This window comes from Dromiciops gliroides, chromosome 3 (genome assembly GCF_019393635.1).
Source record: "Dromiciops gliroides isolate mDroGli1 chromosome 3, mDroGli1.pri, whole genome shotgun sequence".
Taxonomy (NCBI): domain Eukaryota; kingdom Metazoa; phylum Chordata; class Mammalia; order Microbiotheria; family Microbiotheriidae; genus Dromiciops; species Dromiciops gliroides.
This window is the reverse complement of record NC_057863.1, coordinates 3,465,982-3,482,152: the sequence shown is the minus strand read 5'-3', so window position 1 is coordinate 3,482,152 and position 16,171 is coordinate 3,465,982. Positions and strand designations below refer to the sequence as shown.

The 16,171-nt window shown below is 54.7% G+C and overlaps 1 protein-coding gene across 3 annotated transcripts; it reads right to left on the bottom strand.

Annotated features, from left to right (window-relative positions):
* Nucleotides 1-5,464: 5,464 nt before the first annotated feature.
* Nucleotides 5,465-11,822, bottom strand: CPN2 (carboxypeptidase N subunit 2). 3 transcript variants are annotated; one of them, XM_043999235.1, is made up of 3 exons: nucleotides 11,679-11,822; nucleotides 11,195-11,271; nucleotides 5,465-7,214 (listed from the first exon to the last, which is right to left on the bottom strand). In XM_043999235.1, exons 2-3 carry the CDS (start codon nucleotides 11,197-11,199, stop codon nucleotides 5,561-5,563), a joined length of 1,659 nt encoding a protein of 552 aa, XP_043855170.1. In that variant the 5' UTR covers nucleotides 11,200-11,271; nucleotides 11,679-11,822; the 3' UTR covers nucleotides 5,465-5,560. The 3 variants fall into 3 exon arrangements, with proteins under 3 accessions (XP_043855170.1, XP_043855171.1, XP_043855172.1); XM_043999236.1 differs by having other exon boundaries at nucleotides 11,557-11,715; XM_043999237.1 differs by lacking the exon at nucleotides 11,679-11,822 and adding an exon at nucleotides 11,597-11,656.
* Nucleotides 11,823-16,171: the final 4,349 nt, after the last annotated feature.

The following is a 16,171-nucleotide window of genomic DNA, read 5'->3' as shown; positions in this document are numbered from 1 at the left end:
GGTGCTCCAATTGAAGAAAGAGCACTAGGGGTTAGAATCAAGACCCTGAGCCCTTATCCCCCATTGGCCACCAACTGTCCATCTCTTTTCCCCGGCTCTGGAGCCCCTTTCCTTTGTCTGTAAATGAGGGCAGGGAACTAAGAAGGCCCCCTTGGGCGTCTGTGGTCCTGCTCTTGACTTGTGTGCATTCCCTGATAGGGCCACAAGGTGGTGCTCGGAGGCTGCTGCCCCTCTTTCAGACACCCCTGCAAAGAAAGCCGGCCAAGTCAAGGTGGCCTTTGGAGACTGGAGCCCTCTACATCCCTGGAGCAACTATCCAATCTCCCAAGGCTGTAAAGTAGACTCAAAGAGAAACCAAAGACCCTGTATCCAAGGGAGAGAGGGAAGGGAGGGAGGTACTGGGGGAGGGAGAAGAGCTAAGAAGAGACAGAAGGGCTGGAGACAGAGAAAACCAGAGCTAGGTGTCCAAGCAGATGGAGGCCTGAAGTTAGGAAGCCTTGAGTTCAAATCCCACCTCAGACACTTAATGTCTTCTGAATGCCTCGCCTCAACTATAAAGTGGGGATGGATGGTAACTACAGCCAGGGTAGTTGTGAAGATTAAAGTAGGCGATATTTGTGAACTGCCTGGAACATAAGAGATGCAAACAAATGCTTGTTTCCTTCCTTCTTAGGGACCTCTTTCTTCTCCTGGCTGAGTAGACCCCCTCCCCCAAGGGGCCAGGCCCCTTAGGTTGTTTTGTCTGCTTGTTCTTTAGGACTGGAGGAGGGAGGACTGGGATGCTTTTGCTGGCAATGAGAAGGAGCCAGTTCAGAGAAAGAGATGGATGATTAACCAGTGGGTTCTCCCTCCCAGGATGGTGGGGAGGATATGGCAGGAGGGGGAGAAGAGCCAGGGGGATGGAACCAAAAACCCAAGTTCTCTGTCACCTCCAAAGATAAAAGACACTTCACTAGTTCAGCAGTAAGACTTGAGCGATAACCAGAAGGATCAAAAAACTATCCATTCAGGGGAGAAACCTGTGGATTAAAACTGGCAGCAAAAGGACACCAGTGTCCTGTCAAGGTGGTGAGAGGTTGTAGGGACAGTGGCTGCAGCCAAGCAGCCATCACCCAAGCAGCCTGCAGAGGAAATTGTTCTGCTCCAGCTCCTGGACACGAATGGGGCTGGAGTAGGGAGTGACTTCATAGAGCAGCATTTGGGAGAAAGGCATAACACTGTACTTGGGTGGATTTCTTTAAAGCTCCTTACAAGCTATGGATTGTTTCAGCAGTCAGTCTCAGACTGAACGTTGTCATGCTGTGTTCATTTAGTGAAGTTATTAGAGAATTTTTTAAAAAGCATTAAATTCTTGTCTCTGTCTCTCCCTCGCTCACCACTCTCTCTCTAGCTTTCCCTCTCTCTGTCTCTCTCTGTGTCTCTGTCTCTGTCTCTTGGTCACTCACTCACTCACTCATCTATTTAACAAACACGAGCCCTTGGTATGTATGACCTCACATTAAAGAAAGTGTGATATTTTCCAGCCCTGCAAACCCAAGCATTTAAAGGGGGAAAAAGAGGGAGTGTTGTCGGCCACACAAACAAGACTTGTGGCTTTTCCTCTGCCACATTTTTCTTCCAAATTCCACCTTCTGAGCCGACCATGGACTCTGTGCCCCGCAAGGACTCCCATCTAACGGCACTGGCCATTTCTCAGTTCTCATTCTTGCCGCCTCTGACACTGGACACTGTTCCCTTCTCCTCTGGCTTTGCTCTTCTCCCGACTCTCCTAATTGCTCCCTCTCTATTTCCTTTGCTAAATGGGTCACGCTCCTTTCCTGCCCCTCTGAACAGGGGTCCCCAGGGCTCTGTCCTGCACCCTCATCTCCTCCCTCTATGCCCTCTGTCTCCAGGCATTCAGACACCATCTCTACACAGATGCCTGGAATCTGCATGTCCAGCATTAACCTTTCCTGAGCTGAGTCTTGCCATCGCTACAGCTGAGCGTCTCCTCCTTGGAGTCTCAAACTCAACATGACGCCTCATCTTTTCCCCTCTTGTGCCCCCAGACAGTTCTCTCAGCCTAGGAGAGCAGCAGAGGTGCTGCCCTGCGTTGGTGAAGGGAGTTTCCTCCTCAGAGAATGCCTTATGCCAGTGGCCTCCCCAGTCCAGCCCCTCCCTGTCACGGCCCATCTCAGGGGCAGCAGCTGCTCCATCCCACTTCAACAAGGAAGTCACAAGAGCTCAGGCAGGGTCACCCAGCTCCCCAGGGGCCCAAGCCCTGCTCTCCTAACCCTTCAGTCACCGAGCCCTAGAATGTCCAAGCCACCATGTCAGAGAATGCGAAAAACTGATGTCCCAAGAGCCCTTTTGGGTTTGCAAGTTAAAGTGTGGCATCATCTCACTTGAGCCTCCCGGAGCCTGTGAGCCAGGACTCCAAGGATTCGAATGTCCTTTTTACAGTGAGATGATGCACGCTTTAACCGAGGCCTAGAGAGACTGAGAGCCCGCACCGTGACCACACCGCTAGCAATTATGCAGGCAGGGTTGGAACCCGAGATTGGCAGGCTAGCTCTGTGAAGGGGCCCTGTAAGATAAGGGCTTCCCAGTCACTGAGGACCCAGTGGTCAGGGCAGAAGAGTGAGGAGTCTGGTGGACTCCAGAGACAACGTGACATTGCCAGGGCGTGGGTCACACTCTCCCTCTTGTTAAGGGCTACATGGGTCCCAAGTAAGTGAAGGGGGCCTCAGGAAGAGTCTTGGGTCACATCCAAATGGGGAAAACTGTGGCCAAAGAAGGTCCCCTGAGAAGGGGCTGCTCTCGGGGGCCCTGGCACTGTCAGGGACAGCCCTGGGAGGGAGAGGGGTGACCTACCCCAGGCTCATTCCTGACCTCCTGCCCTTGTCCCAGAGCAGGCCTGGAGATACAACGAATCTACTCTGGTAAAGGGGGTTCTCATCCTTAAATGCCATCTGATGCTATTATAGTGGTGACGGTGTGCCTGGGGGCACAGGGCACTGGCTGCCATCTGGTCCATCTGCATCACATCAGGCCCTAGAGAGGCGTGCAGTAGACCTGCACCACCCACCCATCGATCCGCATTTGTTGAGTGCCTACAATGTGCCAGGCACTGTGCTGGGATCACAAAGTAGGGGAGGGGGGAACAGGGAGGTGAGCCCACAATCCGCCCCCTGAGGCTGCCCATCACCCTGACGATACCTGAGCCAGCCTCTTTGTAGCTCTCTCCCCAACCCCGACCCCAAGCGCCTGGCAGAGCCAAGCTGATCGGCCCAGCACAGGCTGTCCTCACTCTCACTGACTCCTCCCACTGACCGTCCAGGGGTGCCCGGGGCTCAGGACCTTCCCCTCCTCCACATCCTCCAGAGCCTCCAAAGATGGGGTGCCTACAGCTGCCCAGAGCCCAAGGGAGAGGTGGGGTGGGGCAGCCCAAGCACCCCCAGGGACCTGGTGAGAGGGGAACAGGGTCGAGGAATGGAGGCGTATTAGATGCCCAAGAACGGGACCCTTCCTAAAGGTGGCTCTGCAGTTTCCTCAGACAGCCATATAAAAGCCGAGGGCACAACATCTGAGACCCAGAGCTGAAAGGCAGCAGAGGAGGTCTTGAGTTCAACCCACTCCCTTTTACAGACAGGGAAACTGAGGAAGCCAGCAATGTGACATGACTTGTCCAGGGTCATACAGCCCCCAATCGGTGTCCCAGGCAGGATCTGAACCCAAGTCTCTCCCCATTCCAGGCCCAGCCTCCTTTCTTCCAGGAAAAGGTGTCAGCTCAAAGGGGAAAGTGAAGGAAATCCCACTTACCTCCAAAGGCCAGGAAGTTTTCCAGAATGTTTCTACTGAGAATAGTACGAAAGCCAGGAAGCCCAAATGAGCAGCAGGGGCCCCACCGGTCAGGGGGCTGTGGGCTCTGGGCCACACCCTGGGCATTCTGGCCGCAGAGATAAGCCGAGCTGGGCTTGCTGTGCTGACGGGGCGGGGGTGCATGGGGAAAGGCAGGGAGCAGCCTCGGATGGCAGCACTGAGTGGGGCAGGATAACGGTGAGGAAGCCACTTCAAGTGTTTATGGGATGAGATGCTTCTGAAGAACAGTTTGGTGGGAAGAGAGCTCAGTCTGGAATCCCAGCCCTGCCCTGTGCCACCTAGGTGACCTTGGACCAATCGGAGCCTCAGTTTCCCCATCTGTAAGGTCCCTCCCAACTCTCAGTCTATATTCCTCTACTCCGAGGCCCCTTTGGGTTCTGAGAGTCTGCGTGAGTTTGGATCAATCTCATCCTCATCTGGAAAATGGGGACAGTAGTGCCCACCCTTGCCTAGCGTGCCTGCCCTTGCCTAGGTGTCGTAGTGAGCTTTCCTCCACAGACCGAGTCCTGGCTGCCTGGCAGGGATTTCCTCTGGCCTGGCTTACGGAGGTAGCACCTCGCCCTCAGCCTCTCCCCACCCCTCTTCTGCCCTCTCCTAAGTCTGGCCCTGCCTGTGCTCAGCCCAAGTCCCAGATGGGCTTCAGAAGGCTAAAATGCCACTTTATCCAGCTCAGTCACCCAGAGGAATCTGAGGCTCAGAAAGGCGCAGTGATGTGTCCAAGGGCACCTCCCCAGCTGCTCTGGAACCTTCCAATATGTCCTGGCATTTCCTTCCCAGGCAGTGCCCAGTCAGCCCCTCCCTGGGGTGGCCAGGTGCTCACGGGCAGATAGCAGTCAAGGAGAGAGGGTGAGCCAGCCCCTCAAGGGCCTCCCAGCCTGGCTCCCTTCATTTCCTGAGTCCTTTTCCTCCTCAAAGATGTGTCCACTTTCATCTGATCCCACCTGTGTCAGAACTGTGCTGAGCACCCTGGAATCTGCCCAGGCAGGCCCTTCCTTCCCCTGGGGAGGCCCAGCCCTGTCTCCCCCCTGCCCCCACACCTTTCCTACTCAACTTCAGGCCCTCGGAAGGAAGACAAGCCCAGATTCAGCCAAGAGAGCAGAGGGAGTCTCTGTGTCTGTCCCAACAAGGAGCACTATCTTCCTGTCTTCCTTCTGCTGGGCTGTGACTCTCATTATTAAATGACTGTATGGGGCAGCTAGGGGGCGCAGTGGATAGAGCACTGGCCCTGGATTCAGGAGGACCTGAGTTCAAAGCCAGCCTCAGACACTTGACACTTACTAGCTGGGTGACCCTGGGCAAGTCACTTAACCCTCATTGTCCCGCCCCCCCCCCAAATTACTAAATGACTGTAGGAAGGCTTGGGGGTGGGTATTCCTTCCACACACACCGAGCCAGCTTCCATGACTTGTGTCACAGAACACAATGACTTCATCCCTGCCAGTGCCTAGAAGGCCTGTGGAGAAGAGGCAGCAAAGAGAGAAAGGGAGAAAGGGCAAGTGGCCGATAAACAAAGGGCACCTGCTCAGGAGGAAGGGGAGAAGTGCTTGGCCTGAGCCAGCGTCCAGGGGGTCCCTCCAAGCACTGCAGCGTTTACACTAGGAAATCATCAATGGTGCCCTTTATTTCCTGCTTTTATTTCCTGGTTTCCTAGGAAACCCTCTTACTTGGCCCCTGGCGTGGGACCATCTCTGGCCTCTCTCTAGTCACCCCCACCCCCGTCGAGGACATTAATGGAGAGAGTGACTTGGACTGAGCCACAACTCGATTTCAAAATCCACTCCTGAGTGGAATTGAAAGTTAGGCCGGGCGTGCAGGAGGTCTGCCTGGGAGACAGCTGGACACGGAGCCATCGACAGACCTCCTGGTCACAAGCCAGCACCACTGTTCCATCTAAATTGCTGTAGGTGCACCGGGTGGGGGCCCGATCCTCCTCAGCCAAGTCCCAGCTGCTGCCTGCCTCCTCCTTCTCCAACACCAAAGATCGGACCCTGTGGGGATCCAGAGGCACTGGGCACACCAGCTGCTCCACCTCTAGCGCTGGCAGCACCTGTCCCTTTAAGTAATAGGGGCTCACACAGTAGGTCTGAAGATTGAAGAAGCGGTCGATATACTCTCGGAGCCAGTTCAGGAGGTAGGCCAGGCGGCAGTCACACACCCAGGGGTTGCCGTGCAGGGCCAGGTTAAACAGCCCAAAGTTGTTCTCAAAAATGCCTTCGGGGAGGGTGGTCAGCCGGTTGTGGGCAAGGCTGAGCAGCTCCAGCTGGGTCAGGTTGCGGAAGAGCTGCCCGTCCAGGGCCGTCAGGTTGTTGCTGCCCAGGTAGAGCGTGGTGAGCCTGGGCACGTGGTCGAAGAGCCCTGGGGGGAGACTGCGAAGGTTGTTACGGGCCAGGGTGATGACGCTGAGCTCCGAGGTGTTTCTGAACACGCCCGGCGAGACTTCCTCCAGCTGGTTGTCCGACAGCAAGAGCCTGGCCAGCTTGGGCATCTGCTCGAAGAGGCCGCTGGGGAGCGCCCGCAGCCTGTTCCCCTGCAGGTTCAGGAAGGTCAGGTTGCCCAGGGAAGAGAAGACGGCCGGAGGGAGGTGGCCGATGGCGTTGTGCTGCAGCCAGAGCTTCTCCAGGGCGCACAGCCCCGAGAACGCGTCCGCGGGGAGCTCCGTGAGCCCGTTACTATCCAGAAGCAGCTCCTGGAGGCTGGCCAGGCCCCAGAAGGCCCGAGGCGGGAGCGTGGCCAGGGCGTTTTCGCTGAGCTTTAGGACCCGGAGGCCGGCCAGGGGGGCCAGCAGCTGCGCAGAGATCTGCCGCAGGTGGTTCTGGGCAAGGTTGAGGAGGCTCAGGGCCTCCAGGGGCTGGAAGATGGCTGCGGGCAGCGTCTGCAGCTGGTTACCTTGCAGGTGAAGGGCCTCCAAGGTGCCCAGGCCCTGGAAGAGGTCGGCCGGAAGCACCTTCAGAGTGTTGAAGTTGAGCGTGAGTCTGTGGAGGCCGGTCAGGTTCCTGAAGGCCTCGCCCCCCAGCCCCACCAGGGGGCTGCCCGTGATCTCCAGGTCCCAGAGCCCAGGCAGCCCCGCCAAGGCCTCTGGCTGCACAGACTGGATCTTGGTGTTAAGGAAGACCACCTTGGACAAACTGCTGGTGTTGCTGAAGGCCCGGGGCCGAAGGCTCAGCATCGAGGTCTCCACAAAGATGATCTCGGTGGCATTCTCAGGGATGCCCTGCGGTATGTCTACTATCTCCTCCGCCGTGCACACCACCTCCCGCTTAAAGCAGTCACACCCCATGGGGCAGGCCTGGCTCAGCCTGGCCTGGAGCAGCAGTGGAAGGCAGAGCAGGAAGGACCCAGGGAGCATCCTCCTGCTGAGGAAGGAAGAGAACAGGATAGACTTTAAGGCCAGGTGACGCCGGGCCCACCTCTGACTCGGAGGCTCCCCCCTACTCAGTGCACAGGGTCTAGGGCTAAGGTGTGTGTGTGTAGCCACTCCCACTGAGGGGCCCAGGTCCGCCCCCTGAGAATGAGGTCAAAGACCACTCTTTGTAACCTTCCCATTGATCAGCACATAGTCAGTGCTTCATAGATGTTTGTTGACAGGCTATTTCCTCCTATCAAAACCAGGCTGAGGGCAACACCATCTCATCATGCCCGTGTTACAGGGAAGTGGAGACCTGGTAAATGCCCCAGAGCTGGAAAGCATCAAAGTTCTCCTTCCCCAGTTCTCCCCACACTAAGATGAAGAGGATGGGAGCAAGCACCTACTATGTGCCGTTGAGCTAAGCACTTTACAAACTTTGTATCGCTTGATCCTCACAACCCTGGGAGGCAGGTGCTATTATAGTTGAGTAGTTTATAGCTGAGGAAACTGAGGCAAACAGAGGTGAAGTGACTTGCCCGTGGTTACCCAGGTAGTCAGTGACTGAGGCTGGATTGGAAATCAGGTCTTCTAACTCCAAGCCCAGCTCTGTGTGGGCACCAGCCACCACCTAACTACCTCAACCCTAACCCTAAGCAGATTAAAGACAGACATGGACAAAAAACTGAAGTAGGGCACAAACCCTGGAAGCTTGGGCTAGTCTCCAGATGTCCCCAGAACCTTAGTCAGCAAGGAGGGCGGCAGTGAAAGGGCAGGATCCAGGGCATAAGGACCCTGGGGCCACCAGCTCAGAGGGAGGGAGGACTCAAGCTCAAGCCTGTCCCCTCCCAGCTCTGCTCTGCCTCAGGCCTGCAGGCATTGGCCCCTGCACCCTGGAAGATGTCCATGCCCTATGGCAGTCACCTGTCTGTGCTCTGGCATCCATCCATCCACCACCGCTCTCTTTATAGATCTCTTGATCACCTGCCTACCCACCCCCGCTGTTATCTTCTATCTTACTCTCTCACTGGCTAGAGAAGAGATTCATTTTTCCCTTCCTCCTTCTCCTCCTTCTCTCCTAATTCCCCTTCTCCTTTACCTCCCAGACTCAGCCACTTCCTTGTGATCCTGATTCTTCATCTGGGAACCCTGTCTGACCCTGCTCAACTCCCTTACTTGTCCTCTAAGAGATCTGACTCCCTGACTATACTGATACAACCTTTGGAAGGAAACATTATTGCTTTCATTGCTCTTTACAAGTGAGGAAACTGAGGTATTGTGCCAGAGGTCACAGAGCTGCTACTAGAGGGGCAGGCCTTCTGACTCCCAGGACTCTTTCTTCTTTACCAGATAACAATAACAACAATAATAACAGTGAGAGGATTTGTATAGAATTTTCAGGTTTGCAAAGTGTTTTACAAATACTGTCTCATTTGATCATCACAACAACCTGTTGAGGGAGATGTTATTATTATCATTGTCATATGGATTAAAAAACCGAAGCAAAGAAAAGTTAAATGACTTGTCTAAGGTCTTGTAAGTCTCTGAAGCTGAATTTGAACTCCTGACTCCAGCCTTTGTGATCTGTCCACTGCGGTGCCCCCTCGCTGCCAAATGTTGTAGAAAGAATGGATGAATGACTCCATGACCTAATTAATTCAGAAACTGGGCCCCAGAGTTTAGTGATTTGCCCAAAGTCACTCAGTAAGTGCAAGGCAGAGCTGGACACCCTGGTGGCCAGGGATCTTGGCACCCCTTTTGGTCCAATAGGATAGAGTCAAAGGCCAGGACAGAACAAGCTAAGCAAAGACCAGATTTAAACACAGATGAGTTTTCTTTGGGTTTGGAGAGTCAGGAGCCATGGCTCTGCCTCTCAGATTCTCAGAGAGACTCAGCATTGTTTTCTGGTCTGTGGCTGGAGAGACTTTCGGGTGGCCTTGTCTTGGAAGGCCGCTAGTGGTTTCCAAGGCTCTCGGCCAACATGAAGCCTCCCCCTCCTGCCCACCTCCACCCAGCCCCTAGCTAGGCAGGCGCAGGTTACTTGTCTCCTCACCCCCAGTCCACCTTGTGGAATATCCCATTTGTCTGCCTTTCAGCCATCCCTGCCCTTGGCACACCTTCTTTTCTTACCTCAGCTTACCGAGCCCTCTCTCTGTCCCCTTTGCCAACTGTAAGGGACCACACTCATATCACTTCTGGCTGCCATCTCACTATTGAGACGGCACCTCCAGCCTCAGATACTCTATGAATTTGTCCCAACTGACTGGAAAGTGGATGGCATTGCATCCAAGCCTCCCGCCTCCCCACAGGATGCTGGTGACCAGGACCCTCCATCTGGCACCAGATGCCAGAGAGGAAGACAGAGAGACACAGAGACAGAGAAAGAAAGAGGGAAGGAGAGAAGGAAGAAGAGAAGGGAGGGAGGGAGAGAAGGAGACAGAGATGGAAAGACAGAGAAAGAGACAGAGAGAGAGAGAGAGAGAGAGAGAGAATGAAAAGAGAGGGAAGGAGGGAGGGAAACACAGACAGCTAAACAGTGTCAGAGAGGAGGAGAGAGACAGAACATTTTTTCACAGGGATCCTGGCTCAAACCCAAGTGAGTGGCTCCCCATGCCTAGTCCTGAAAGTCCTTTCTGATCCCATCTGATTTGAGACAGATCTAAGGGCCCTTGAGGGGTCCAGACCTGCAGTGCCTGGAGGGGCCAGGCCCATACCTGACACCCACCTAGCCTCTTAAACCACTAGTTACAGCCAGTTACAAAAGCAGTTTCCCCGAGGGGTCCTCGCTCACTCCAGGCTCAGTCCCCAGGGTTTGGCCTGTAGCTTGGAAAAGGTTTCTCCATCCAGGGATGAAGAGGTGGCCCCTCGTCCCACCACCATGCCAACCCACATTATGGGGAAGGAGACTCTACCACGTGGTTTCTAACAAGAGAACCGGTCTTAGATATAGGTTTGATGACACGGAAAACCAGATCAAATGATGAAACAGCAGACAACAGTGGTGAGAGCCCTGGATCTGAAGTCCAAGGACCTAGGTTCAAATCCTGACTTTGCTACTTCCTACCTGTGTGCCCTTATCCATGTCACTTTACTGCTCTTAGCCTCGGTTTCCCTATCTGTAAAAGGAAATAATGGCAAGGTCCCTTCCAGTTCTAGATCTGTGGTCCTAGGGAATGGCAAAGCTGAGGGAGTAGATGCAGGAAGCTGAGGGGTGATGCCCATAATGCTGGAGAGTTCAGTAGGAACCGGGGTGGGGTGCATCGGAAGGTGGTGAGCTCCCCGTCAAGGGAGTGTGGGACAGAAGCATGGCCTCATGGAAGGTAAGGAAGGAATGAGCCATGAGGTCACATTCCTCCCCTCAGACTGTTTTCTTGTTCCTTCCTTCCTATTCAGGAGAAGCCTACACTTTGCCAGTGAGGCCCAGGAGCCTGGGGCCCCCCACCCCCAGACATCCCCCCCAGGATGAAGCAGCCCACCTTCTAGAAGGGCCACCAAGGATTCTGAGGGGGAGGGAGGGAAGGAGGAATGTGCCCCGTCCCAGCTATGAGAATGCTGGGGGTGGCTGAAGGCCAAGCCTTTGGGGTACAGCCACAAAGCTGCCTGGTTCTCATTTGAGGTGACGGTTTGTGCATTTTTTTTTTTGCAAAAGCCAGCAAAAAAAAGCTGTTTGAGTCAAGCCCGCAAAACATTCCATGTTCTCATCAAGGGGAGGCGAGGTGAGGCGGGGCGCCATTGTTGTCTGCTGCCTGGGGAGGCTCTGTCCTCACTGCTCTGTCCCATTCATCTCTTTGCAGGACCCCAGCCCACTTGGCAGCCAGGCCTCCAAACAGGGAGCCCATACAAGGAGCCCCAAGGGAGACTGGGGGTGGGGTGGGAGGGACGACTGCTCAGCTCCTCTCATTCCCTGTCCATTGTCTCAAAAGAGGCTACTCTGAAATCCCAGGACACCCCCCCACACTTCTGTTGGTCAGCAAGACGCTATTCACTCACCACATGAGCCTGGGGAGGCTTCTCTCTGGGCCTCAGTTTCCTTTCCTGTGTGGCTTCGATGATAACTCCCTCTCTACCTGGAAGGGGGGAACAGGGCAAGGATGAGTGAGCTTCCCGGAGAAAGAGACTCAGTAGTTTAAGAACCAGGTGGTCCTGGACAGCCAAGACCGGAAGAGTTGGACTTCCCATATCAGCCTGGCCCCAGGCCTTAGCCAAGGGGTCTGCCCACCACCCCCCGCAGCACGTCAGCAATCCCCATGACTGGAAGCTGAGAAAGCCCCGGGACACTGACAACGGCCAGCCCCTTCCCTCCCCAGCCCCTCAGCCTCTGCCTTCTAATGGTCTCCCCAAAAGCCCCATACTTAGGACGACCAGGACAGCCCAACGAGGCCTGGGACACACCCCTCGGTGCACAGTAATCGGACAGGACTCAACAGGACCAGACAGGACAGGAGGAGACGGAGAAAGGAGAGGTGAGGCCTACCATGTGGGGCGGAGGCAGTCCAGGCAAGAAGTGAGGCCGCAAGTTCTTCTTCCTTGTGACCAGGGAGATGGGAACTGCATGTTCGCCAGCATGTCAATGTTTACCAGTCCCTGAGCCAAGAGCCAGTGGGTCAATGATTCCTAGGCCCAACCCCTAGACAGCACCCTGTGCCCTCTGATGCTCAGACCTGAAAGGAGGGCAGTTTGGGCAAGGCACCCTTGGGAGACCAGCCAGTGAGCCTGGCTGCCCCCTGCCCAGCCACAAGTACTCATGGGAATCAGGGCCCTGGGCTCATCTCACTCTGTGCTCCTCAGAAGGGGCCTCAGAGGAGCCACAGGAAAAATCGCCTTATCCCCTTCATCCTCATAGGGGCAGCACAGGGCTGGGAGATGGGCTGGGGAGGACTGGGGTGGGGAGCCAGTGCCCCAGACCTCCTGCCTGGAGTGGCCAAGAGTCCTCACCCCCTCTTTTCTCCTGTCTCTCTGATAACTCCTTTGGGAAAGTTCTAAAAGCCAGTTATCACCCAACACTCCCAACAAGCTTCTTGGGGTCAGAGTAAGAGCCCAGATGACCTTAGAGCTCCTCCTGCCCTGCCCTGAGGAAAACCAGGGTACAGAGAGTGATTCCCCCAAGGTCACCCAGGAAATAGCACAGCCAAGAGTGCAGCCTGATGCCTCCAGTGATCTTGTCAGAGAAGCCCAATGAGGTGTGGAGAAAGGGAAGGGAAGAAAAGATGAATGCCCCTCCCTGCTTTTTCCTGGTCACCGTCTGGAGCCCGGCTCCCCTGGGTGGCCCAAAGCTCAGCTGGCCAGGGGAAGGGCAGGGAAGGAGCCAGGTGGAAGGGGAGTCCCCTCCCTGTGTCCAGATGGCTCCAGATCCCCCAGAGGCACTAAAGGCTCTTGGCCATTGGGCCAGCGAGATCCTTGTTAGGCTGGGATGGTATCGGCCAAGGTCCCAGTGACAGGTTTCAGAACATCACAGGCCTCAGGCTGGGCAGGCAACCTGAGAGGTCAGGTAGAGACCCAGAGAAGGAAGTGACAGGCAGTGACACCCAAGTGACAGAGCTAGGATTCCAGCCCAGGCCAACAGTGCCAAACCTCCTTGTCTCTGGCATAAATCTACCATTTTCTCTCCTCTATGATATCTGGAGTGAGCACTTTTCTTTTTTTTCCTTTCCTTTCCTTTCCTTTCCTTTCCTTTCCTTTCCTTTCCTTTCCTTTCCTTTCCTTTCCTTTCCTTTCCTTTCCTTTCCTTTCCTTTTCTTTTCTTTTCTTTTCTTTCTTTCTTTCTTTCTTTCTTTCTTTCTTTCTTTCTTTCTTTCTTTCTTTTTTTTTTTTGAGTGAGCACTTTTCACTACAGGTTTTGGGGAAGAAGCAGCCACCTTGTGGAAGTCTCTTATGGAACTGAAGCGGGCAGAGCCCACAGCTCATATCCTCATGTATAACTTCTCCAGGGTGCACCCTGGAGAGCTTAGCATGGTGCTTGGTGCATAGTAGGTGCTTAATGAATGCCTATTGACTGACTGGCAGTTATATCAGATGCTCATGGGACCAAGCTGAAGGACCTAGGGATCCCTGGAGGGATTGTTCATTGTTCCAGATTGTTGCCCCCCTGGGCAGCTAGGTGGTGCAGTGGATAGAGCACCGGCCCTGGATTCAGGAGGACCTGAGTTCAAATCCTACCACAGACCCTTGACACTTATTGTGTGACCCTGGGCAAGTCACTTAACCCCAATTGCCTCACCAAAAAAACCCACAAAAAACAAAAAAACAAAAACAGATGGTTGTCCCCTCTCAGAATATCCATCCTCCCTCCTCCCCCCAGGGAATGGTTTCCAATTCCCTGCACTCCCCTGGCTCAAAAGGACCATGGAATAAATAGAGTTAAGTACATACAGGTCAGGGAAAAACAAACAAAGCTCTTATCAGGGCTACAGGGAAAAGCAGCCCCGAGGGACACTCCTCCCCCAGCAGCCCAGGAATCTTCTAGGTCATTTACTGGTATCCCTGGGTGGAATGGCCAAGTGCCCAGGCAGGTGGCCTGCAGGGCACCTCTCAGTCCATGGCCCTGACTCAGGCCGCCTATGCCACAGCTTGGACCAGACACTTCAGAAAGGTGAACTGAATGAACTACGCTGGAAAGGATGCAGAAGTGGGCAGCCGGGCTGGTGAGAGGCCCCCAGGGGCAGCCCTGGGATGATCAGCTGACCTTGGCATTTTCCATGTCTGACCCTCGGCCACCTTCAGGCCATTAGAACAAATTGCTTTCATTCCACTATTTGAGGTAGACATCCCCCTGACTCACGGGCAGGTTTGAGGCCCCTGGTTACCCACAACCTGGTTTAGCTCATCTGCCAAGATGGTTTATAGAGATGTGACTGCTGAGAGTGCTACAGCGGCTTGGAGCCACAGGGGAGAGTTGGGTGAAGGGGGGCACCCAAGGGAGATGAGCAGCCCTCCCACCAGAGATGCTGGTCTTCCTGAATGCCCCCACACCCCCAAAATGGGGGCAAGGTCACGTGCACTGTCTTCGGGGCGGGGCGGCACTAGCCAAGGGCCAGAGCTCTGCCCTTGCTGAACGCCACATTTTTCATTCTGTGAGCCTTCCTTCCTTCCCTGTGCTTCACTGGGCTGCGTGTCCGGTTCCCCCCTTGGATTTTGTAGCCCAGAACCTCAGTCCCTCAGGCATGGAAGGGATTTCAAAGGCCAGCGGGGGGTGCAGTCAGTAGAGCTCTGGGCCTGGAGGCAGGATAACCTGAGTTCAAATGCAGCCACAGACGCTTGCCAGAGATTAACAGCACGAACCTCACAGGGTTGTGAGAATTCAATGAGTTAATCATAAAGTGCTTAACATGGTGTTAGCGCACCTCGTCACTAAGCAGGACCTGCTGCTTGGAAAAAATGGCTCTTCTTGGCCTTGGATCTTGATGATGTGGTGGGGAAGCAAGAGGATGAGCCTCAATCTCTCCACCTCTCTACGCCTCAGATTCCAGAGCCCACATTGTGCCATGTTCCCACCTGGCTTGCGGCCTCTGCCCGACTGCCTGCCCAAGTTCCTCAGCTTCAAGGAATCATGGACAGCCCTCCTGGCTCTCACACACACACCTTAGCACCTGGTCAGCATAGGTGAAATCTGGCCCCCCAAATGAATCCAAGCCACTCCGTTCCAGGTATGTCCTTTATTATGTATCTATCACACCACATCTGACACCAGGAGAGTCTAGAGAAAGACACATCCCCAACCCTGCCCTCCAGGACGCCCAGCTGATTAATCCCGGAGGACCTGGAACGAGAAGCAACTGCAAGCCAGGGAAAGGCTAGCCCCAGCTGACTAGGCTGAGTGAGTGAATCTGAGACCTGGGAAGCAGCCAAAGGCTGGGGGCTGATGGGAACCATTCATTCAGATGAGCAGAATACTGAGGAATAGCTGATAGGGTTAGACCCATCCTCTCTGTTCTGAGACATAAAGATGGGATTCCCCTGAGAAAGGGGGCAGGGTACCTTGAGCTCTGTGGAGCTCCGGGGTCTCTCTTCACCTTCTTGGTTGTTCCAGCCTCCCACAGCTTGGACATCTCTGGAGCCGTGCCAAGCCTTCATGCTATCTGAGGTACAAGGGGTACCTTCATGGGCTCCTGGACCCTCAAAGCTTAGAAGAGGACCCTGGTCACTGACATCTCAAAAGCTTTCAGGCCCAAGAAGCAGCAATTGGAACAGGGCTAATTCAAGGAAAACGTCTTTGGATTTCTTTATTCCAAAGCACATAAATTGTGTTGATGAAGTAAACTCATTGTGGGGAGGAGGGGACCCTGGGTTCTTGAAGGTTCTGCCAATGAGCTGATCTTAAGCTCTAGTGTGTTCTGACCAAGAGAGGCCTTCAAGCCTTAGGCCTGGCCATGTGAGAGCTCACTCAGGATTCAGGTTGGGGGCAGGACAAGACTGATGTACTGGTCAGGCCCCAAGACGTCAGAAAACTGTCTACCAAGATGAAGAGGCCTGGTGATGTGAGCCAGAAATCCCTGGAGTATGACAAGAGAGGAGGTGCACAGAACACGGACTCCCCAGACAGAGAGTCTGTGCTGTGTTAGGACCAAGAATGAGTCATTTCAGAAGGAGGCAGGCACAAAGAAAAGGAGACCATATCCCACCTTTGCTCCATTTCAGAGGGTGATGAGAGCTGGGCCAGGAGAGACACCCCACACACCCACTAACCCACAGGCCCAAGGGGCTCAAAGCCCATCCAGCTTCTTACAGGGTGTGCCAGCCTTCAGGCTTCTCCCCAGCCCACACAAGGGAGGGCCCCCTCACTCAGGGATTCACTTGAAGGTTGGAGACAATGATGGGTTTGCAAGTATCAGGATGATCAGCTAACCAAGGCAGCCTCCTCTTCCTTCCTTCCCCATGAGCCAAAGTCAATGCCAGGAGCCCCCTCCCAACTGCAACTCCTGGGGGCCTGTCAAGCCTTCACGCTACCCGAGGTGGCTCTGGTCCCCCAGT